Source organism: Aquila chrysaetos, chromosome 7 (assembly GCF_900496995.4).
Source record: "Aquila chrysaetos chrysaetos chromosome 7, bAquChr1.4, whole genome shotgun sequence".
Taxonomy (NCBI): domain Eukaryota; kingdom Metazoa; phylum Chordata; class Aves; order Accipitriformes; family Accipitridae; genus Aquila; species Aquila chrysaetos.
Window position 1 is genome coordinate 79,262 of NC_044010.1, and position 24,354 is coordinate 103,615.

The 24,354-nt window shown below is 43.9% G+C and overlaps 2 protein-coding genes across 10 annotated transcripts in view; one reads left to right on the top strand and one right to left on the bottom strand.

Moving 5' to 3' along the window:
- The window catches only part of LOC115344013 (trypsin I-P1-like), a 56,406-nt gene extending 41,851 nt beyond the window's left edge, over positions 1 to 14,555 (bottom strand). The window contains exons 1-2 of the mRNA XM_041125009.1: positions 14,203 to 14,555; positions 11,226 to 11,395 (exon numbers count right to left, since the gene is read on the bottom strand). The gene's annotated coding sequence lies outside the window, so the exon portion shown is untranslated. The remainder of the gene's footprint in view (positions 1 to 11,225; positions 11,396 to 14,202) is intronic.
- Positions 13,539 to 24,354, top strand: part of LOC115344012 (ephrin type-B receptor 5) — a 79,494-nt gene continuing 68,678 nt past the window's right edge. For 2 of the 9 annotated variants that reach the window (XM_030020730.2, XM_030020732.2), the window contains exon 1: positions 15,327 to 15,683. Coding sequence is in view for 3 of the 9 variants with exons in the window: in XM_030020728.2 (XP_029876588.1) it covers positions 16,109 to 16,218; positions 17,703 to 17,761 (169 nt within the window). In the remaining 6 variants the exon portion in view is untranslated. The other 7 variants (XM_030020728.2, XM_030020727.2, XM_030020734.2 and 4 more) reach the window with 7 other exon arrangements.

Sequence of the window (24,354 nt, forward strand, 5' to 3'; positions counted from 1 at the left end):
CTAATGCACCAGAGGTATGTATGTCTGTCATTAAACTGGTGACTGTGAAACGCTGAATTGAATGTGTTGACTCAGAAATACACAAGTTCTTTATCTGTAGGAGAAAGATCTCAGACCTGATATTGAGAATGGGATTTCACAAAGCCAACATAATGCGGCTGAGGGAGGGAACTACCGTGTGAAGTAGTTGATGAGGTACCTAACTAGATAGGCTGTAAAAGTTGTCCTAAGATCCAGGTAAATGGGCTGGAAAAATAAACTTCCTTTCACACAGAACATAGAGTTTTCTTCTGGGTCTGTGTGGGACTAGGGGCAGAGGAGTGGCCTACAGCAATATAATAGGTAAAACATTCGAGGAGAATATCTAGATTCAAAGACCATGTTGTTGTTGTTTCAAGCCAGACAAACCAACCCTCTAGTGTACTATGTTGTAGGGTATCGTGAAGTGATTAATGACAAATGTTTTTCTACTGTATAAAAAATACACATTTATAGCCTAGACTTTTCACATGAGACAGATTCTATGTCTGATTAATAAATATTTAAGTGAAAGAATTGCAAGAGGAAAATCTGACCCACAACATCCTGTTACACACCAGTGCTTAAGTCAAGGCCAAAGCAAGCACGGGGAAGAATAAAACCTAGTCTGCTAATTTGCAGCTGAGTATTTTACTTCTAGAACTACTAAGTGTGGGCAGTTGGAGGGAGAGACCTCATCACCTAATCCTGGCAGTGAGTTTGTTGGGAGACTGGACTTCTTGATGGAGTTGTAAAAATAAAGGTATCAAAACATCTTGCTATGTCTCTGAGCATAACGTGACCTGGGTAATCATCAGCTCAATGCTGAGGTTGGCTTACTTTCTTCTCAGTGGGAACGAATGTCTGCGACATGGGCTTCATGAAGTTGGTATCCAGGAACATAGGAAAGCTACATCTGAGGGCATATAAAGCAATTGTTTTGAAAAATTGCAGCACTACTATCTGTGGGACCAGACCACTGAACACCGCTACATCCTGACAGGGTATTATACAAAGCTGGACCAGCATATTCAGATACTGTATGCTCTATGTACCTAGGATACATATAAACACATTTATAGCCACATCCCATGACTGCACCATTCCCCAAATATGCCATGATTATCCTTTTAGCCAGTTATTTGGGGGTTTTTGTGTGACTCTGAAATTGCAGAATGTGGAAAAAAATTGTTATTAGCAAGGTTAACATTTACAAGAACAAAACATGCTGAGAACTGCTTCAGTAAATACAAATATGTCTTCTAAGAAAAAAAAAATATTACACCTACAATTTAAAAAAAGTTTAGCAAAAATACTGCTTTTTTGTGAAAAAAGTTTATTTGTTTGAATCTCCTAACCATCATCCTGTTGGGGAAAAAAGCCAAGATGAAATGTACAAAACATGCCCTTTTTTTCCTGGATTCCTCCAATTTATTTAAAAATTAATGTCAGATTTGCCACCTTCCAGTCATATGTATCAAGAACATTTTACATGAGAGATTACGCACTCCTGTCTGTAAGGCAGCAGTTTCAGACTTGTGTTGTCATAGGATTCGTATTGGAAAAAGATCTGATGATGGCAATTTAGTATCATTTGCTTGTTCCATAACCTATTCTCTGGTCAATTCAATTTCAGACAACACTTCTGGTGAGGACCGGTTACACAAAGGATTTCAGTATGGGTTTCAGCATGGATTTCGTCTGTTTCATAGCATCAACAGATGTTAAGAAATAATTTAGTTCATTTGCAGGTGTCTCTTAGCACTCTTTATTGATAGAATTCTGAATGCTACTATTATTCAGGGCTGAGTAATAGATTTCCTTTCAGGAGATCTCTAACTCATTGATAGTGCCTCTGCTTCAGATCCCTGTGTGTTACTTGCTCAATATACCTGAGGGTCATGGAAATTTCAGCACAGCACAAGACTGTTGCTCTTACTGTTAGGCCACTGGCAGTGTAGATCTGGTACTATCACCTTCCTGCTCAGTTCTAGAATTTCAATCCAGATTCATTGAGATGGCTGCTTTTTTTTCATTTGAACCAGTTCTAAATTCTTATTGCAGATACTATTGTTTTGCCATCAGCACAGTTTATCTGGGCTGTGTATTTTGTATTCTCAATTATATTATTCTGCTCACTCTAGTCTTTCCTTCAAATTTCTGGTCTGACATGCCATGTTCAGTTAGGGCTGCACATACCAGTTCCCCCTCTTATTTATTAGACTTTAACATAAGTGAAAACAGATATATCACTGTTTTGTTCTCTTCTGAGCATCTTATTTCAATTGAGTTCTCTTCCGCATTCTCCACCTGATTAATTCCATCCTCTGATCTAACCATCTCCTGAGATTGAAGAATTTCCATTACTTCAACCATAAAAGAAACATCATCTCAAACCATCTTCTGCACTTGTGACGACATGAAAATATATTAATGTAGCTTGAATCACAGTGCAAATTTAAATAGAGAGGCCTATATAGGTACCTATTAAGACTTGAGATATCAGATAGCCCAGCAGCGGTGAGGCTGCTGCAGCTCCCTGTCTCTAGGTTCATCCACTAGCAAGGCTGAGCGTGTATTCCCAATAGCATGCAAACACATACACAATACAAATATACGTATACACGCAGCCAGCCACACAAATCAATACAGACAGAAACGCTCATGCAAACACAGATGGCACTAACAGACCTTCATCCTGTGTCCCTCTCTGGCTGATCAGGATGAAGGTCTGTTAGCAGGTAACATGTATATAACCACAGTGCGGACAGCCCCAGGTCTAACTGGCCTTAGACACTCAGCCTATCCAGCAGCTGGCCCTGGATCCTTGGTATCCTCACGCACTGGCACCCGGACATATGAGCCCCTGGGGCCTGCAGCCCCACGCCACGTCCTGGTACAGAGCCCCTCACTCACAGGTACAAACCCTGATGCATTCCTTTGCACACGTGTGCGCCTGCACGCGCACACACACACACATGCTGGACCCCGGTAACTGGCCTTAGACACTCAGTCTACCCTGAACTCCCTGGTTCTCCGGTTAGCTCACACAACCACATGCACACTGCAACCCACACAGATAGATTAGCTAGATTGGAGCACTGGGCAATCATCAGTGGCGTGAAATTTAACAAGAACAAATGCTGGATTCTGCACCTGGGACGGAGTAACACCAGGCACAAGTATAAACTGGGCACTTTGGAACCTAATGAACAGAAGCAGGTAAGATCTAACTACATACAGTTCTCAGAAGGGTGACTCTCACTGATAGACCTTGCAGAAGTAGCTCCATGACGTTTCCCATAAAACCTACTGTATTTCTAGGATGACATCTCCCTGAGCTTGTTTGTACAAGGCCTGAGTTACTCTCTCAGTAATGCTAATGGGATCTGAGAAGGTTTCCAATCAATGTCTGTATTTTGGCAAAGTAATATAGCCTTGCGTCATTGGCAAGACCTTGAGCTGGCCTTTCCTGAATGACACTCTGCCTTTAAAATGCTCCCAAGAACCTTTTTGCACCAATCCAGTGGTCACTAAGCAGGAGAGAAAGCCTTTAGATGAGCCATCAAGAGACTGTCAACATGAGAACAGGCAATTTGTAAATATGTTCCATGAGAGACCACTAGCGCTTTTTCTAACAACAAATGCAAAGCAGGACAATGGTGCATCTCACCCAGCAACGCAACAAAAAGTACCTCCCAGGCAAGCAGCTCGCAGCTCCTCCTGGTAACTGAATGCGCTCTGTCACTGCAAGGAAACTCCAATGTTCCTGATACAGAGCTGTGCACTACAGCTCACTTGAATAAAAATGCTTCGCTCACTAATGCTCAGACTGAGCTGCATTTCACCCTGTTTTTGCTTTAGAACTCAGCATCGCTTTCCTTTTGCACACCTCATGATTTTTTTTTTTCCAAAAGGAGGTGTCTCTCCTAACTTAACTGGCTCTGGGTGTGGAATCCTGCTGCCCTCTGCTGCTCATTTTCTGCTGTCTGCAAAAAAGACAATGTTCTTGACACTAGCTGAAGGAGCTTTAGATCATGTGGCAGAAACCACGTATTAATCAAGAAAAAGCTGCTAAAAGGTTGGAGGTTTTGTTGCTGTGGTGGCACTATGCAAGACCACCCTGACTTAGTCTCAAGTCACCTTAGGTAGTCCAAATGAAATTAATCAGGATGACATTTCTCTATAGCAACTTCATTCAGTGAAGAAAAACTGGCTGTTGTGTTTGAATGTTCTAAGGTTACTTCTGTTTCAGCAGTTGCAACCTCAATTTTCCAGTGTGTAAAACCCACAGAGATGTCCTAGGAAAGGAATCACACTTACAGACAAAAATGTAATTATTCTACCAGAATTTACCACCAATGCGAGCTTTAAGAAAAATAGAACAATAACTTTAAAAACCTAGTGATAATGACATTAATATTGAGCTTTTCTGGGAGCAATAAGAGCAAGGGAAGAAGGCTGTTTCTTCCCACAACAGAAGAAATGTAAGACCACAAGACAGGCAGAAGCAGCATCCTCACTGATAAGGCCACAGTCCCACAGTACCCAAGCAGGGCTGGTAACAATGAGAGGTTCCATCAACTGATCATCAAATAAATACAAAGTGACAAGCCAAGTCCGCATTCCATCCATGAACCAAATCAACATGCCAGAAACAACAAAGGCAAAGGCTAGGTACTACCTACAACATAGCTTAGACAGGGAATGTGTGCCTAGGTTTGAGCTCAAATACAGCTCCTGGGGCAATGGACAGAGACTGAATTGTTGGAGGGTGCAGGTGAGGTTGTTCAGGGCAATTAAGGCTTATTGGTGCACTCAAGACTCTGATTGTCTTGGTTGAAAGAGTACAGCTTCAGCAAGCATCATAGAGGAAATCATAGACTTATAGAAAAAAAGACTTCTTTAAAAACTAACTTAATTTTCCACAGTGTAACACCACATTGTGTCACAAGGATAATGCTGAATTTAAACAGAGAGCACCCATTGTTTCAAGACATTTGCTGCAGCACAGAGAAGCCCAGCAGTGTAGTAGTTAGTGATTAATCACAGTCACTTAGAAATCATGAGTATCCCTGCAATGCCAGGTAGACATGGTAGGTAGTTTCAAAATAATTTCTCAGTAATGAGTTCAGTTGGTTGAAGGAAATAAACCTACCCTGAACTATGCAGTGCTAATAAGTACCCTGAAACAGAGAGGGTTAGTACTTTTCCAAGCTTTGTTTTTTCCATGGAATTTCTAAAATTTTTGTACACAATGCTTTTATACCTCTCCTTCTAGTAAATGGTACTCATGTGAAGCATCAGCTGGAGATCAGTGGAGACTGATATCCCTACTCGCAGGTTTTGTTGTGCTTTGCGATGCTTGGATGTTAAGCAGCATGCTGTTCTGTTAGCTAACAATACCACTTCTGTCCACGGAGTAGCACTGTTCAATTACAGAAATACAAAGTGGAGTCCTCTGGTCCCCAACACGTGGGTTTTGAAAGAGGCACTCCTAAATTGCATGCTTTATGTGATTTTACACCCACAATGAACTAGAATTCCATGCTTTCTCGAAAGAACTAGGGAAATGCTAGACTCTCCACATATTACCTTAGCGTCTGAACCCCTGTATACAGACTTCAGCGCAACGAAAATTTTATTACTCCTTCTCAAACACCTCCCCTGGCTCTCTATTCTCTCGAGATCCAGTTCAAAAGTACACTCCCTTCTCCAAGTTCTTCTTCAATTCTTTTGTCTATTATTCTCACATATCTTAGTCCTCTCTGTTCACATCCTGGACTCGAATACATACAAACTGGGGAATAAGAGGCTGGACAGCAGATCTGTGGAAAGAGATCTGGGGGTTTGAGTTGATGGCAAGTTGAATATGAGTCAACAGTGTGCCCTGGCAGGCAAAAGGGCCAGCCGTGTCCTGGGGTGCATCAAGCACAGTGTAGCTAGCCAGCTGAGGGAGGTGATTGTCCCACTCTACACTGCACTGGTGCAGTCCCACTTTGAGTATTGTGTGCAGTTGTGGGCTCATCAATATAAGAAGGACATCAAACTATTAGAGTGTGTCCAGAGGAGGACAACCAAGATGGTGAAAGGTCTTGAGAGCAAGAGGTTACTTGGTTTGTTCAGCTTAGAGAAAAGAAGGATGAGAGGTAACCTCATCGCAGTCTACAACTTCCTCAAGGGGTGCAGTGGAGGGGGAGGTGCTGATCTGGTGACCAGCAATAGGACACAAGGAAATCATAGAATCACTTAGGTTGGAAAAGACCTTTAAGATCATCGAGTCCAACTGTAAACTTAACACTGCCAAGTCCACTGCTAAGCCATATCCCTAAGTGCCACATGTACACATCTTTTAAATAACTCCAGGGATGGTGACTCAACCACTTCCCTGGGCTGCCTGTTCCAATGCCTGACAACCCTTTTGGTGAAGAAATCTTTCCTAATATCCAATCTAAACCTCCCCTGGTGCAACTTGAGGCCATTTCCTCTTGTCCTATCACTTGTTACTTGGGAGAAGAGATGGACACCCACCTCTCTACAACCTCCTTCCAGGTAGTTGTACAGAGCAATAAGGTCTCCCCTGAGCCTCCTTTTCTCCAGGCTAAACAACCCCAGTTCCCTCAGCCACTCCTCATAAGACTTGTTCTCTAGACCCTTCACTAGCCTCGTTGCTTTTCTTTGGATGTGCTCCAGCACCTCAATGTCTTTCTTGTAGTGAAGGGCCTGAAAAGGAACACAGTATTCGAGGTGCGGCCTCACCAGTGCCGAGTACGGGGGGATGATCACTGCCCTAGTCCTTCTGCCCACATTGTTTCTGATACAAGCCAGGATGCCGTTGGCCTTCTTGGCCACCTGGGCACGCTGCTTGCTCATATTCAGCCAGCTGTTGACCAGCACCCCCAGGTCCTTTTCCACCAGGCAGCTTTCCAGCCACTCTTCCCCAAGCCTGTGGCGCTGCATAGGGTTGTTGTGATGCAAGTGCAGGACTCGGGACTTGGCCTTGTTGAACCTCATACAATTGGCCCTGGTCCATCGATCCAGCTTGTCCAAATCCCTCTGTAGAGCCTTCCTACCCTCAAGCAGATCAACGCTCCCGCCCAACTTGGTGTTGTCTGAAAACTTACTGAGGGTGCACTCGATCCCCTCGTCCAGATCATTGATAAAGATATTAAACAGAACTGGCCCCAATACTGAGCCCTGGGGAACACCACTTGTGACTGGCCACCCACTGCATTTAAGTCCATTCTCCACCACTCTTTGGGACTGGCCATCTGGCCAGCTTTTTACCCAGTGAAGAGTACACCAGTCCAAGCCATGAGCAGCCAGTTTCTCCAGGAGAATGCTGTGGGAAGTGGTGTCAAAGGCTTTACTAAAGTCCGGGTAAACAACAGCCTTTCCCTCAACCATTAAGTGGGTCATCTTGTCACAGAAGAAGATCAGGTGAGTCAAGCAGGACCTGCCTTTCACAAACCCATGCTGACTGGGCCTGATCACCTGGTTGTCCTGTACGTGCTGTGTGATGGCACTCAAGATGATCTGCTCCATAACCTTCCCCGGCACCAAGATCAGGCTGACAGGCCTGTAGTTCCCTGGATCCTCCTTCCAGCCCATCTTGTAGATGAGTGTCACATTTGCTAACCTCCAGTTAACTGGGACCTCCCCAGCTGGCCAGGACTGCTGATAAATGATGGAAAGTGGCTTGGTGAGCACTTCTGCCAGCTCCCTCAGTACTCTTGGGTGGATCCCATCCGGCCCATGGACTTGTGTGTGTCCCAGTGGTGTAGCAGGTCGCTAACCATTTCCCCTTGGATTATAGGAACTTTATTCTGCTCCCCATCCCTGTCTTCCAGCTCAGGGGGCTGGGTACCCGGAGCACAACTGGTCTTACTATTAAAAGACTGAAGCAAAGAAGGTATTAAGTACCTCAGCCTTTTCCTCATCCTTTGTCACTATGTTTCCCCCAACATCCAATAAAGGATGGAGGTTTTCCTTAGCCCTCCTTTTGTTGCTAATGTATTTATAAAAACATTTTTTATTGTCTTTTCATTCGATTGAAATGGAATGAAGCTGCCTCAGGGGAAGTTCAGACTGGACATCAGGAAAAGGTTCTTCACTGAGAGGGTGGTCAGTCACTGGAACAGGCTCCCCAGGGAAGTGGTCATGGCACCAAGCCTGTCAGAGTTCAAGGAGTATCTGGGCAGCACTCTTAGTCATACGGTTTAGTTTTAGGTAGTCCTGTGAGGAGCAAGGGAGTTGGGCTTGATGATCCTTATGGGTCCCTTCCAACTCGAGATATTCTATGATTCTATAATTCTGTGATTCAGGAAGATAGGCAAGAGAGATGAGATGATTATAATAGATCATTCTCCACCATGACAAACAGAAGCAGTCATTCATTGCTACTGTTACCTTTGAGGTGCTTGCTCACCTTTTCCAGGAGTGCTGCCTAATACATAGGAGTTTTATTCTTTTCATGTTATGCTGTGGTTAAACCTGGGTGATTTCCCACCCCCATACCCCCCAGTGTAGCAGATTTACTGAACAATGGCATTTCAACAATTTCTAGAGGCATTTCCAAGTTTAGCTTTAGTTTCCTGCATAGTTTATGAAGGATTTTCTTTCTTTTCCAGCTTTATTTTTGGTGGGTAGAGAACAGTTTCAGTCACTGACTGCAAGAGCAATGGGTAGTGAAAACCCATCCCTATTATGGGATACTCCATATTAAAGGCCTTATACTCTAGGGAGTGGCTTATGTCCACTTTAAACATACATCAACTGGATTGCTGCTAAAAGGGGCAGTCTTGCCTCTCCCTCCCCAACCTGCACATTCTCTGCCTTCCCATCCATCTTCCAGCTGTAGCATTTGTACAGCTCTGTAAAGTCTCCTGCACATACTCTAAAATTTTACATACAATTTTTGCTGAATTAGTTTTCAGCTGGATCAGTTCCTTGATCCAGGTCACTGCACAAATCTTTGCTGCCAGCACAGGGAAGGTGATGAGGACATACATCTCAGGGCAGAGAAAAGAGAGAGTAAGGTTGTCTATCTCAGTAGAGACTTGCATTCTTGTGGGGTTGAAATGTCTGTGGGACCACAGCCTTAGAAGCAGTTCCCATTTTGCACTACAGTGATTTTAAACTGTTTTCTACAAATATGTTGTCACCACCAGGTTCCTGAGCATGCCAGTCTGTGCATGGGAGATGGAATGAGTGAAGGGAGAAAATCATGTTTCCTGTTGAGATGTTTCGATGCCTTACAAATAATTAAGCATTCCCTGGGGAAGAAACTGGCACCCCGGCTACAGACTGGGACCCAGGAACTGCCAGGCTACAGACTTGTTCTGTTCATGAAACACCTCCTCTGACAGCAGATTTATGTATCTAGCCGTTCATTTCCCTCTTTGAAGAGCTCCTGAAATAAGTAAGTTAAATGGAGTATTTAATGCTAAACAAAATTAATTGTTTTAACACTTCCCACATTCTTTTTCTCTCAGAAAGAAATTATTTTACTCCAATCCAAACTAAACTTGTAGTTCTCCTTCCTACTCATTTTTCAGCCAAGAGCTAAACTGAAACTGCAGTTATTTAGATAACTGTAACCCTTACTGTAACCTGGAGCAGGCTCAGAGACGCTGTACTTTGACACAGGGTGGTGCAAGCTGCCCAGTTTGGGAGCCAAAGAGAACCAGTCCGTTGGCACCTTATGTTCTCTTACAGAACCTCAGCTCCATTCCCTTTCAGCTTACTGATAGTGTTTAACCTTCACTGCTCTGCCTTTCAACTTCAGTAACGTACTGTCCTTATTTTTCTGCTGGGCTTCCAAGAACAAGTTGTATGTTATGGGATCTTTTTAGCAAGGCAATTTTGCTTAAATCTTTCATTCTTCAGATGAGCAACATTCACCTAAATCTAGCACAGAACTGCTCTAAGTGTGGAATACTTCTAAACACTCTTATTGAAGCAACAAAACACTGGGATAATTGCAGTTTATTTGAGCCCCTCTTCCTTCCAAGTCAAACAGACAATACTGAAAAAAGTACAGTGGTGCTTTGTCTATGCTATTCCAACAAGACTTTGCAGTTCCTGTTGTTCTCAAATCCAGCAGAAATTAGAAATCTCATGCTTGGTCAAGAACTGGGGTCACAGCATACCTCCAAAGGAAGTGAGTGAAGCTTGGAACATGGATCGACATGGATCAGCAGAGAGAAAAGGCTAGTCTCAGGTGCTTGATAGAATATAGAGAAGATTGCCAGAGGTGTATACACATTTATAAGAGATATACACACCTTTATAAGAGATATACTGATACATTCATACTTTCTAGGGAGTTAGTAGGACTTTAGTAACAACATGCACAAGATAAATATACATCTCTCTCACTTACGGCTGCACGTTTCTGTTCCTGAGTCATGGCTGTAGGGGTCATGAATTCCCCCCCCCCCCGCCCTTTGGCAGCTTCAGAAACCCTGTAGTGTCTCATGTCCCAGTAAGCTTCAAATTAATTTACTAGGTCTGGGCATTCAGGTAAAAAGCTAGCAGCCAGTATTGAACTTACCCAGCTGGATTGCAGGTCTACACAGAATTGACCGAATATACCCAAAGTGCCCAGTCCCAGCATGGAACTAGGCTTATTGTAAAACCAGTCATGGATTTCCAGGCAGCTATTTCTCCTTTTAAATGTTCCCCAAATCCTGGACCACAGCATAAATGACTGGTTTTCCTTCTGGGTGTTAGCATTATGAACACTAGCACTTAATCTGTGTGATGTGTGTGTCAAAACGCTTGAATTGTATAGGCAGACTGCTAGAAAATGGATAGATTAACAGACATTTAGATTGTAGCTCCAGTGAACTGGCACAAGTCTAGCTGTTCTTTCACCTTCGAGACTGTCATGAAAATTTGCAACTGGCCCGTGCCAATTGAGGAGGGAGGTTAGGATGCAAAGTATAGAATTACAAGGGTAAATATTAATTCATGCGCATGAGGTGTCCCAGCCAAACTGGGGCAACCCGAATGTGGTTTTACACATGATTCTTATACCCTTCAAACGTTCAGGTACTACACAATTTGACTAATCACTAATACCCACACTACTGATTACTAATCATAGTAAAACTCTGCAAAGCAACTATATTTTTGCAGCATTCTTGCTGCTTTTCTATTGATCCAGATGTCCCTGGAGTCAGTCTTGCTATAGCTATGCTTACCTATGATACCAGATGATGCTGGGAGGGTTTCAAACTCATGGGCTAGGATGCTGGCATTATCTTGGTTGTCCAGGGGGTATCCTTTATCCTTCATGGACAAAGCAAGCTTCCAAGAAGCAAAGTCCTTATTTCCAGGACTGGGCTGTCCTTTAGGTTCTTTTACTTGGAACCTGGAGGTACAATACAAACGTCTTCAGTAAAATTTCACTACCTCATAACAATACAGTGTATAATGTGAACTAATATATATATTAACAAAGCTAATACACTGTCATACTATAAGGACTGGTTGATATAATAGTTAAGGAAGGGAATTTTCATAACAACTGATACACGTGCTTAATAGCAATAGTAATTAAAAATACAGGTGGGTGCATATTCAGCTAATGTAGATTGTTTTTTTTCCCCTCTTTGGTTTAGATTTATTTCCATCAAAGCTTAGGAAACAATGCTCTAAGCAGAAGTGAGTGATGGCAGAGAAGGAACAAAGCAGAGAACAAGTCTGCTCTGTAAGCAGAAACATGCAGCTTATTTCAAGGGAGAACTGAAACCCATAAGAAGCCTCCTTGCTTGTAGAAAATCTCCTTATTTGTGACAAAGATTAAAAAAAAAAATAATGCATTACTGTATACTAATGGCTACCAAAAGCCAGTGTAGAGACTGTGAAACTGCAGGGTCTGGTCTTTCACACTCCATCTTGGGCTGCCCCTCAGTCCTCTTGCAGTTCTGAGCTTCCCTAAATTCTCTTCACTTACCTCTTATTAATTTTCTGTAAGCTTCTTCTTTTTCTATGCTGGGCTTTCTTAGGGAGAAAATACCTTTGTACTTCACCAAACACATCAACAAACAAGATAAGACCATAATATATGGTATCCAGAAGGGTATTATAGGGCTTTAATCTACAGATCTGTATGATTATTTTTCAGAAATCTGGGAAGGAAATGTGCTATTTTAGACTTTTGAAGTGATAAATCTGCCCTTGAAAAAATCTTGAAGATTTTATCCACTAACAACAGTTCTGCTTCAAAACTGCTTGTCAAACATGTCCTCTCATGTATAAATAGTACCCTTCTTACTCTTTCCCCGCCCGCTCTTCTATTTGCTATTCCCAGCTCCTCCCTTTCTTCTTTGCATGCCTTTCTTTCCTTGTCTGTCTTTCATAGTTACTCTGTGTGTATCTTGCTTTCTCTACCTCTGTCTTCCACCTCTCTCGCTCTTACCCTCCTTTTTCTCTCTTTTTCCTTTGAAACTCTATTCCCCTTGTCTTAGCCTTACCCCTCCCTTTTATCCTCCTCAGCTATTCTGTCATGGGTGGTTTTCTTCTCTGGTTTGTGTGGTCTGCCCTGCACATTCCAACTCTTTTCAAGACCTAACATGTTTCACACAGTGAGGAGATTATTTATGAAATGAATTATGCTTTGCTATTGTGACCATTGTTTTAATAACTGCACCTTCTTCTTTTGCTTTAAATATTATGAGATCTGTTTGTGCATCTGGATATTTGCAACTCTCTATTGTGTGGAATTCTGTGTCTATAAAATCAATGTCTGTCTATGTAAGCTGGAGCACATGATTGTCTACATCAGTGGTCTCCAAACTTTTTTGATCATGTACCCCCTATTGGTTAAAACCTTTAGCATACACCCCCAATATACATACATTTACTTATTTACAAATTATATACATGTACTACTGAAGCTCTAATGTTTTATTCCTGCACCCCAATGGGTCATCTTGCACACCCCTTGGGGTACATGCACCCCATTTTGGAGACCACTGATCTATATCACGCAGCCACACTGTTGCATAAGGTACGCTGGTTTTCTCACATTTAAGATTGACCTGAGAATCCGATCCATCCGTGGTAGTCTGTGATGGAGAGCTTTTGTTTCTCTGTTGCTGTCATGTCTGGGTGTGATTGCTTACATTCTGAAGATACAAATGCATGCATTGCAAAATGCTGCAGCACTGAAGAAAGAACATTTAAACTCTGCCTTAAAATTAATCCCTAGTAAAGGATTGACTGTCTGTCATCTTGCCCTCCACCAAGTGCATTTTAAACAGGGTTTGGATGTTGCCCGTGCACGCGCGAGTCCCTGTAGCACAAGAACTTTTGCGAAACTTCCCTGTTCAGAGTAGCACCTCACTCATTCTTGGCTTTCATTCCACAAGGCGGCGGGGGGGGGGAATATTCCATTACCACAAAGGGGTGGAAGTGTTTCTGCAGCTATTGAACAAAGCAGCTAGTTAACATCTTTCAAGCCCCCGGTGCAATGGTACAGTCCCACTGCTCCTTTCTAGGAGCCAGACGCTCCTCCTATACTACAACGAGGAAGAAAGGAAAACATATGTGCAAAAATTTGCTACCGAACTGAGTAAGGACCAGATTCCAAGAGGAGCCGAGTACCTGCAATTTCTCCTGAAGTCAATTTCTTTTAGAATCAGGCCGGGGCGGGAGTTGGAAGGAAAGAGGTCTGTTGTAATTGGTGTCTGGAAAACCTCACAGAGAGGATTAAGAAACTATGCAGTCTGGGAAGAGGTAGGTATTTGTGTTATCCTGCATATATACAGAACTGCTAGAAAAGGCTGTGCTGTGTGGAAACTAGCCATGGCTTTTTGAACTCTGAGATGTGGCACTATCTGCTGATAGTACTTCTTTTAAGCAGAATTTTATACATTTTATCATGCAGTGGGGTGTCCAATGTGCATTAGTGCTTTTGTATGTGTACCAGCGTTTTACACGGAAGGGAATCATGGTCACTTTATATTGTATGTAATGTGAAGCTCATACTTGAAACCAAAGGAAGTCACTTTGGCAGCAGAAGCCCAAAATTCTGCTCTGTGTTATCGCAGAAGTATTTGTGAATTGTAAGCCACTGAGTTTTGATATATTTTCCGTTCAGTCCCAATGGGGACACTCTGCTTGCACTGTAGCTCACAGCACGCTCATTTTCAGCCACTTGTCCGTGTAACTCACCAAATGGTAGGTACAATCAGCGGCTTATGCAGCATGCCTCATCCTCTAGCATTTCTCCGTCATCAGCCCAGTGGCATCTGTAGATTTGAGCAGGTAGACTCTTGTTCTTGCACTAGCAGGAGACAGGAGTTCCCCAGAAAGATGCGTCCAGTCCTTTGTCTCTACACTGGAAGCTGAGGTTCTCCTTTGGGAGAATGGAGGAACCCCAGTTGATTCATCCGTGCCATTGCTGGTTGAGTTGAGGTTTGTTAGTACCTGGAATCAAGGAGGCACCTTGAGGTGACATATGATCTCGAGCATCTGGAAGCGGCGTGCAAGTAAGCACATACACGCTAACGTTAAGCCAGGTTGCCACAGAACAACAGCGGACGCCACAGAGCAACGTGGATTTCAACGATGCTGAGGGAGACTGACCAAGGCTCGGTAGTTCGGGCCGTTACTCCCGTACTCCCACACTGTACCTTCTGGCGGGAACCTGGCGGGGCGGGGGGGGGCACGCCGGCCATCACGCTCGGGCATCCCCACAGCAAGCCCGGCCGCAGCGAGGCAGCGGGGTAGGCAAGGCGCGGGCCGGGCCCGCAGCTCCGGCGCTGTGGCGAGGGAAGACCCACTCGGAGAGCCCCTCTCTGACGGACGCTGGGTGGCCGAGGCGGGAAGGGAGCCTGAGCCGCCAAGCCTTGACTCGAGGACGGACCCCGGTGCGGCTCAGTGGCCCGCCCAGCCGAGCGGCTATGAGGGAGAGAGAGAGAGAGAGGGAGGGGCGGCTCCGCGCCCCGCTCCATCCATCCCTGCTGGCCCCGGCGGCCGGCAGCGGGCAGCCCGCGGCGGCGGGGGACGAGGGGGCCGCCGGCGCTGGGACAGGGGACAGGGACCGCCGCGGATGTGACAGGAGGGGCCGCCGCCGCCTCCCACTGTGGGATCTGCCTGCGCCCCCACCCCCATTTGCCGTCGCGTGCAGCTGCGCTAGGCTGGGCCTCTGCAAAGGAAAGCAGGTCGGGGGCGGGGGGAGGAGGAGGGGCACGGCGAGGAGGGGAGGGGGGAGAGCAGGAGAGCGAGAGAGAGGAGCCCGGAGAAAGGGACGAGGCAGATCCCGGGAAGCGGGAGGAAGGGAGACTGCTGTAGGACAGGGATCCGGGCCGGGGGGGGGGGGGACACACACGACAGAAATCCGTTCCCGGGGAAGGGCCTGGAGAGGAGCGCGAGGATCGGGACCGCTCGCAAGCATCCGACCTGTTGAAGGCATCGATCGAGGGCCGGGGGCTGTGCCCGGGGCCGGGGGACAAAGCGGCAGTGGGTGCGGAGCGAGCGGGACTTGGCGCTAGCCCGTCGAGATGGTGTGGCCGACGCGGTGAAAACGGCCTTTGTCCAACTTTTCTGATGGCGGGAGGCCGGTCGGCACGGCTCTAGCGGGAAGGGCTCCTGCGAAAACTGCTTGAGTAATGCTGGGAAGTGAAGGGGGTGTTGCTGGAGTCCTGCAAAAGGTATTGTGGCGGGCGAGCGGGCCGGCGGGGAAGGGCATTGTGAGCCTGGCCGAGGAGGTCTGAGGAGGAGAGCCGCGGCCGAGGAGATCCTCGGGTCTCTGCCATCGGGTGGGGGGGGTCTCGGGGGGGCACAAAAGAAGCGAGTACTACTTCTGGAAGGGATTAAAACTCCTAAGGTTGTGGGTGTTTTCTCCTCTCCTGGTGTCCCCTGTCTGTGTTACTGGGACCCGGAGCGCACCACCCTCCTGTCAGGTGCCGTGTGCCGGCACAGAGGGAGAAGCTGCGAAATCGGGTCGCGGTTTCTCTGCTCAAGGAAATTGCTCTCAAACCCGGGTGTCTTCCACATATGCATGGTGTCTTTGGTCCGCTCCTATGTGTGTTGTTTCTCTCTCTCTCTCCCCAGCTCCTTGAAGAGCCATAGTTAAATGCTGCCTTTGAAGTCCCTGGAGCAGGAAGGCAGGGATAGATGTGTGCTGGTGCAGGTTCCCCATCCTCGTGCAACGACACAAGGAAGGCTTTGTGGCCTTCTCTGTGGGTAGGGTTGTTTAATGTTCTTGTGGGGGACAGATGGCTGTATGAGTGCTCGTGGCAGAGAAAAGCCATGTTAACCTATTTTTCAAGGAGATGATGCAAGTTACTACTATCCATGCTAAATAAATCAGTGAATGTGGGAGGGGCTGCTGTGATGGGTAATTTTAAATTTGCCTTTCACGGATCCACTGAGATGATTTCACTTACTCTGAAGTTTCTCTTGCTATTACCACACTCGTTCAGCTGGGGAGAAGAGTGAATATCACCTGCCTCCCCCACAAGTTCTAGAAATAAGACAGTAAAGATGGGGAAGCAAATGTCCCAAGGGCCATCCTTCATCAGCAGTGAAGTCATGCAGATTGATGAGGAAGGAGAGTGATGAGGAAGGAGAGTGAGAGGGCAAATGGAAACAACAAAGTCAAGACAGTAGGAAGAGTAGCTGCCACCAGACACATCTGTTACAGAGACAGGTCTGCAGCCTCGGCTGGGATGAACAAGGGAGGCTCCCTTCTTCCTTGTTATGTAGGTTCTAACCAGAAACATGGAAACTGGGTGTTGCTGCACCTCTTGTTTAGTCACAGCTGATCCACCTGCCCCAAGCCACTAATACAAGATTTAGTGAGTATTTTTAGGTCTTTCTTCATTCCCAGTTTGAAATCATTCCAGTGCTGAGGTTCCTTTGGGAGTAGGAAAGGAAGAGATAATCCACAATCTAATAATCCTTTTTCTTTGATGTTACCCAATCTCTGTGCTGAAAAAAAAAATCTGTTTTTCTCTAGAAATTAATTCCCTAAATTCAACACCTTGTACCACTTCAGTTTATTTTGCTAGTGTTTTGGCAAGCCTCAGATAACTTCATGTAATTGCATCCTTTCCTTTACTGCCTTTTGCACGTATGTCCTCTTAGCCAAATTACACATGCAGTTTTTAATTCCTTGACATGTATGCATGCCCCTTTAGCCACTAAAATGTTTTTTTCTTGTCTTCTGGGTTCTCTATTTGACTTTCTTGCGCTTGCACTGAGCCTCATGGAATTGCTTGTATGGCCATGTGTTTTGATACTTGGAAATACCATTACTTTGGGGCACTGGAGCTTGTATGCCAAAACCCTGCAGAAAGGCATGTTTTCTTGCTTTGTTCTGAGGTTCTCAGCTCTTCCAAGCTGTTATCTGTGGCGAGAACAGCTTGGGTTATAGAGACTGGTTTTGGAGGGGGTTGGGGGAGGGATGTCTCCTCTCTTTTCTTTTGCCCAAGGCTGCTACTGTCTTCACCTTCTGTATTTGACTTGCAGGCTGACCAATGACACAGTGTGAATGCTTTTGGGGGGAAAGGCAGCTGGTGGCTCCAAGGAGACAGCTGCTTATTCCCTAGCATGCTCCCATAGGCTGCCAGCAGATGTGTCTGATGAGAGCTGATCCTTCAGTCCATTGAGAATTGTCATGTTTATGCGTATACAAATTCACTGTGTACATTCCTCTTTGTGCCCAGGTGCAGATGTCTCCCCCTTCTCCCCTTTGATACTGCATGTGCCATATGCAGAGAATCATGTAAGAGATCACTACAGTTTCTCACCCTTTACTTTGTGTGCCTCCATTAAGATAGAGCTTCTTTGTGGTCAACTCTCCTTCCCTGGATAGCTGCACTGTTACGAGATTTATGCATGCTTTTCCTCTGGCTCAGGAATGCTTCCCTCTATAGGTCTGCTCCCCCTGAAACCCGCTTTCCCTTGTTATCCATGAATTATCCCTCAGCAGCCCCTGTGTGGAAGGTTCTCCTAAAGTCCCTACAGAGGAGTGCAAAGTATTTTTAGAACACATTTAAGGTTGTGCAGTTTATTTTTATTTCTCATTTCTGTGGCCATGTTGCATATGTTTGCTGCACACACAAACAATAGAAGATGGAAGAAGTAGAAACTGGTATGTATGGTCAAGCTAGACCTTTACAGTGTGGTTTAGCCACCAAAAAGGATGGCAGTATCACCCAGAAAAGGTGCTATTGTGAAAAAGTGTTTGTTAAGAATATCGCAGATCGGCTGTTCTCAGTCATAAACATATAATGATTTTTTTCAAAAAGCTAAAAGACTCATTTCTATGAAGAGAAAAGTTGATTAAAGCTTTAGGAGGAATCTGATGAGGCTCCTACAATTTTGTCATTATTTTCTCATGTTTTTTCTTAAACCTGCTTTAATATTGTATTTCTGTTATATCTTACTGTTTAAAAAAAGGAAAATTTGTATTTTGTTAGGAAGTTTTATATAATCTTACAGCAATACAGTTAACATACTTTTTCCAGCTACTAATTCCACAAATTCGGCAGTTTTCCATCTCTTTGCAACCTTATCACTTAGCTTCTGCCTGTTAAGTCATTGACTGGACATCCCCCTTCTCTCCATATTTGGTCTCTTTGGCAACCATGCAGTGTCGTGGACTTCAGGGAGTGTGCCCAAGTATAACTTACGTGGATTTTGTAAATAATTCTGTAGGTGTTGTACAGCAGCAGACTAGCTCTCTGTCTTGACTGGTGCCAGCTGTGCTACATAAACAGACCCCCAAAAGAATAAAAACTCCTTAATTACTCATGTCAGCCATGGTACTCTGACATGTGAGCAGCAAATCTGCTGAGTAAGAAAATGCCATTTCATGTTGTCACTCTTCTCACATTTGATTTATACAAGGAGTTTTAAACTTCATAAAGAGAAGAACTACACTAGTACTTTCTTGTCAGAAGCTTGTGTTGTGCTTTTAAGACGTACTCCTCTGCCACCAGGAATAGTATTTTATTTTAAGTGTACTATTAATACATGTGGTATTTAAAAAAAAAATGTGTACTTTATGGAAGTACTAGCACAATATTTTATACAGAAGACGCAGTCTTGCCTCTTAAAAAGTCACTGTGGAGCAGGCTGATGCTCCTGTCGCGGAGGTGCTACTTGAAGATTGATCTTGAGACCACTTCTGAGAAAAGCAGCAGCTTTGGAAGTCAAGCTCTTCCAGTCACTGGTTTCAATTTTCCACGCCTCCAGAGGCCCCTGTGCATTCTGCTACTCAGGGCTTGCTTGTCAAGAAAATTTTTGTTGAAGTGTTTCACGTGAGCACACACTCTCTCATATGCATGCATACATGCACATGCCCATGTATGCATACAACAGTTAAAGAGGAGAAAAAAAGTGCTGTCATGGGGGTAGAGAAGATGCTGGATACTATGAGAACACAGCCTATCCAGTCTGGAAACTATAGCCTTACATATGAAGGCTGGATCCTTAAGGTCTTGGTTCACCTTAGGATGGAAATTCTCACGAGCCCAGACCTGTATATTGAAACATACATGACTTCATTTTCAGACAGGCTTTTTCTTTTTTTTTTCTTCCCAAGCTTGCCAAGTAAATGATTCCTCTGCTGATTCTGCAGTTTCCAAGTGCAGTTTTTTTTCTCTGTGCCATGTCTCTGGAAAATATCCAATGTGTCTAAATCATGTAATTAAACCCTAGAAGCTAGAGATTGAGGACTACTGACTCTTTGTAACTTATTTCTGTTTTAGCATACTGATGTTCCTCCAAGTTACTGTAAAGCTTTCAAAGCTCCCTAAATGACCTGATCTCTCTCCCACTTACTGTAAAACACTCACATGGTATGAATCTATTTGGCCCAGCTGACCACTTCAGAGACAGTGTGTAGGATACAGACGCCTGTGTGGAGGCCTTTACCATCAGGCTTACCACAGGTTCTCTCAGATCCTGAGGATGTCTACAAATGGAAGCAGGGTTCCTTGGCAGAACGCTCTTATCTTCCTAACTATTCTTTAAGAAGAGGGTGGGATGTCACAAGACGGATATTGTTGTGGAGATTTCTGGCAGGTTTTGAAAAATTTCAATTTGGAAATTCAAATTGGACTGTTTATAAAACTGAATTTCCAAATGTTAAGTTTCACTCACGGCTAGGATCAATTTGATTCCAGTAAGAAGAATCTGAAATGCTTTCTGCACCCGGAAGATGTTTGAAATTATTCCTTCTTGGTTTTGAGCCAGGAAGAAGCTGCTGGAAGCACAGCTGGATCGAGATGCTTGCCTGCAGTTGTCTCTCAGCTGGTCCCTTCCCTTGCTAATGTCAGTAGGCTTTGAGCTGATGCCAGCAGCAATGGGAATGCAAATATGTACTGGCATTTTCACTTTTCAGTGAGTTTGCTAATCCCGTTTGGAGCATGTGTTGTTCATAAAGGGGCCACCATATCAGCAGTTATCACTGCCATCATTATGGTATCAGGAATGGAGTAGGTCTGATGAGGAATGTTCATTTAATTACTATGCAGAGAGATCTTAGTGGCCTTCTCCTCCAGTATCTAAGCATGTTAGAAATCAGTAAAGGTGCAGTACAACATGATCTGAGAACAAATTGTACTGACCTGAGTATAAATCAGTGGTCTGTTAAAATCTAGCAGACAGATAGAGGCTTGACAGAAGGAATTTTCTGTAGTATGCTTGTATCTTGGTGTTGTGTTCTGCTGGGACACGTATGTGGAGTCAGATGCTGAAGAGTAATTAGTTTTCTTTTGGAGCCTTACTGTAGCACCTTTTTGCTCAGGGCCCCAGGCTGAACACCAGAAAGACATTTGGTGAAATAACGTAATGGGAATGATGCATGACTTGTGCTCCTTGTTTCAGTCAAAAGTCCTCCTAATGCTGCCTGGAAGAATCATGTTGACAATTGCATGTTTCTCATGGATAATTTCATGCATCTTGAATTAGAAGTGTCTCTGGATGGTCTCAGAGAGCTGCAGGTTGCTGCAACTAAGGAAATCAGATTAGTGACTAGATCCCTGTTACCTGAAGATAATGGCTTAAAAAAATGTTTCCTAAATAGATTCTTTTGACTCTGTCTAATGAATTACCCCCAAAAGAGTGTGTGCGGTGACAGGGTGTAAAGAAAACAAATCAGTCTTTGGAAACAGAGTAAAAATAAAAATGTTCAATTCTTTAAAAGAATTAAGCTAAAGCAAGATTTACTCTCTTTAGTAAAATAACACCTACTGGACAACTCTAATTGAAAGGATCAGAATAGGCTCATTGAATTGTTTTACCTGTCTTGACTGTCAGATAGTCAGTACCAGCCCACTGTGTCTAAGAGCATTACAGAGTTGTGTGGATAGAAATCAGAGTGGGAAGGGGGAACTTGCCCTAAAACCTCAGAAGGTTATTTTAACATTTTTAGATGATTCTTTTGAAAAAGGCTTTGCTTTTTTCCCCCCCAGATCATAGCAGATCAACCCAGTGTTTTCTCCTGTGTTTTCTCTTGTGCTTCTGAACCTGTGGTGTTGAAATTGGACAATCCCTGACTTTATGGCACTAATTCAAATGCACATGGACTATTTGTATTTGACTGTGTGAACTTGTCTGCCACAGCACTGAGGAACTGGGAGCTCAGTGAAGAGCAACAGAAGTGATTAGGAGACTGTAGGGAATTTTTGGCATGGTGTTGAAAAGAACTGGCTTAATGATGACTGAAAAAGGGTTACTCTGGGGTACCTATAGTACCTGGGAGACTATTGACAGCATCCTAGGCAATGTGGCTAAAGTAAAAGGGCTGGTTCAAATTGCCTGAAGTAGATGATTTCAGGTTCAGTGTTAAGGCAAGTTTTCTTCCAGCAAGGGTCTAAGTAGATTATAGGAAGTCATGGAAACCCTATTGCTTATGTAATTTAAAAATACAACTAGGAAAGCTTAAAGGAATATGCAGACAAAAATCCTGCAGTTGACAGGGGACTGTAGGCCAGATGTTGTCTAAATAAAGATGCCCATCCCCCTCTTTTAGTTTCTATTATTACAGTCTCACCAGCAACTGGGGAGGGACTACCTTCCCGACAGAAAATGCATCTTGGATCTGCTGTGTTACAACCAAGACTGGTTGGTATCCAAGGAAAAAAGTGGTGTGTTGTACTTGCTCCATTTTTGGTGTAATCCTTTGGTTTGAAGTTGGACGTGGCTGTAACAAGAGCAGTGAGCCCCAGCATCCACACTGAAATATAAATAAACCTTTGAGACACAGAGAGGCAGGATGAGCTCTGAGATTTATATGTTATTGCTTTCATTTCTGGCATGAAAAATAATACAAACATGCATTAGAAAGAGATGCTATGAGCCTGAAGTATCTTTCTACTGTAATGTGCTTGGCCTTCCTTTTTCCTCTTAAGACTTTTTCTGTTCTGCTGAAGTATTTATTAGTGGCACGTTAGGTTCCTATTTCCTGAGGGTGGAAACAACGAACTGGAAATGCAGGATGGAGGAGGAGGGAAGGACCTGAGAATGGAACTGGCTGCTCTGCAGGCTCTGCCAGTGGCAAATTCAAATTTTTGGTGGGGCTTTAACCCGCTTTCACTGCACATGGGCTCCCTATGGTGCTTCACTGAACTCAGGTAATTGTTCCACCCAGTCATTCCCTTTCAGATCGTCTCTCTCTTCTTTGCAGCCTTGATTTCACTTCTCTTCTTCAAGCTGCCATTTCTGCCTCATTGCTCTCTCAACTGTTTCCTAGACAAGAGCCAATTTTGGGCAACCTGACTCCCAGAACCAAAGTTAGAGCTTGGTCTAAGCCTTGAACCAGCATGAATCATTAATGTTGTCCTCTAAATAAATATCTATATATCATTGACAAAAGGTAAAAGAAGCTTAGTGTTAAAGACCAGGTCATATGTTTCTGAAGTTGAATAGGATCCTTGTATTGTCTGTTCTTGTTGCTTAGTTCTGTCTTTTTAACAGTGAGACCAAGGTAATGTGAGGGAAGGAGACTGAGTCTGAATGAAGATTATGGATTTGGAGACTGGAACTGAAGAGGGCAAAACTGGAGAAATCAGCTATTTTCTTAAAGTTTTCCCAGAATAAGTTCTACGTCTCATAGTTCCTGTCTCTGTGTTCTTACTGTGCCTTGAGTGATTGCTACCAAGGTAGCTCCCTAGTTGCTTGTTACTGCACAGTGCAGTAACACCTTCTGCAAAAATGGTTATAGACAGACTGGTTAGTGTTGCTATGCAGTTCTGCGGAGTATGGTCAGTGCAGTGCAGGATTATTTTGTAGTGTTTTAGTGCGTAATGGGAACATGAGGCTCAAACTAATGGTGGAACAGCCAGAATTCCCATCTAGGCAAACAGTGGTCATATAAGGATGAAAATGTGTAGTAGAACTCTTTTCTGAGCCATTTTCTCTCTCCCTCATAGCTTCCTAGTTTTGTGCATGTATTTCCACATCAAACACTCTAATTTACATGCTGGAGCTAAAGCTTGTGTACTGTATAGCCTGTTGGTGCAGTCAGCAAAATTTAAGGGAATCGTCTTGACTGAAGATAATTTCTTATTCCCACTTCCATTCAGGGAATATGTTACATTACAGGCCTCTGTTAGGGCAACTACGAACTTGAAAGCTGGTATTTGCAATAGGGGTAGGGGTATAACTGGATGGAAGCTAGCTGGTAATCGACTGCATGGAGTGGGGCTGGGGGAGGAGGTTTGGATAGCAAGATCAGGGCAATTAACAAGTCAGTAAAGTGATTGTGCTTCAGTGCTTTTCTGCCTTGTTGTTTTACAAAGAAGCATTCTTTCCTTGCTTCTCTTAACAGGAATAAAAATGGTGATGATAAATAATGTTAATAATTAAATAGTTTTACAAATAAAAGTAGCCTCTATCCGCAAATGCATGCAGCCAACAATTTGAGAACTAAGCTCTATGACAGCCCAAGGCTGTGAAACTGATTAAAATGGAAAAAAGTAGTTATAATTAATCTTTAAATCAAGAAGCACATTCTCTGAAAACCCAGGTTGCCTCCTTGAAGCCAGAAAGGAGGTTAATAAAAAGAGCAGCACTTAAATGAAGATGTTTTAATATTATTAGTTCTTTCTGCAGTCTGTTTTGGAAATGTCAGTTTCTCTCATGCAATTAAACGTGATTTCAAAATGCAGGGAATTTCCATAGAAGAGGAACATTATCTTTTAACCGACTGTCAGTGCTGCCACTATCTCCTAATGGACAGCATAAGTTTGGATACTGTGAATATGAATAGCATGCATTTTCTGCTTATGCTAAATATTCCTTACTCTAAAACCCTCATAAAGTCAAAACCAAAATTAGATGTGAAGTCAGTAAGTATATTTTTACCAA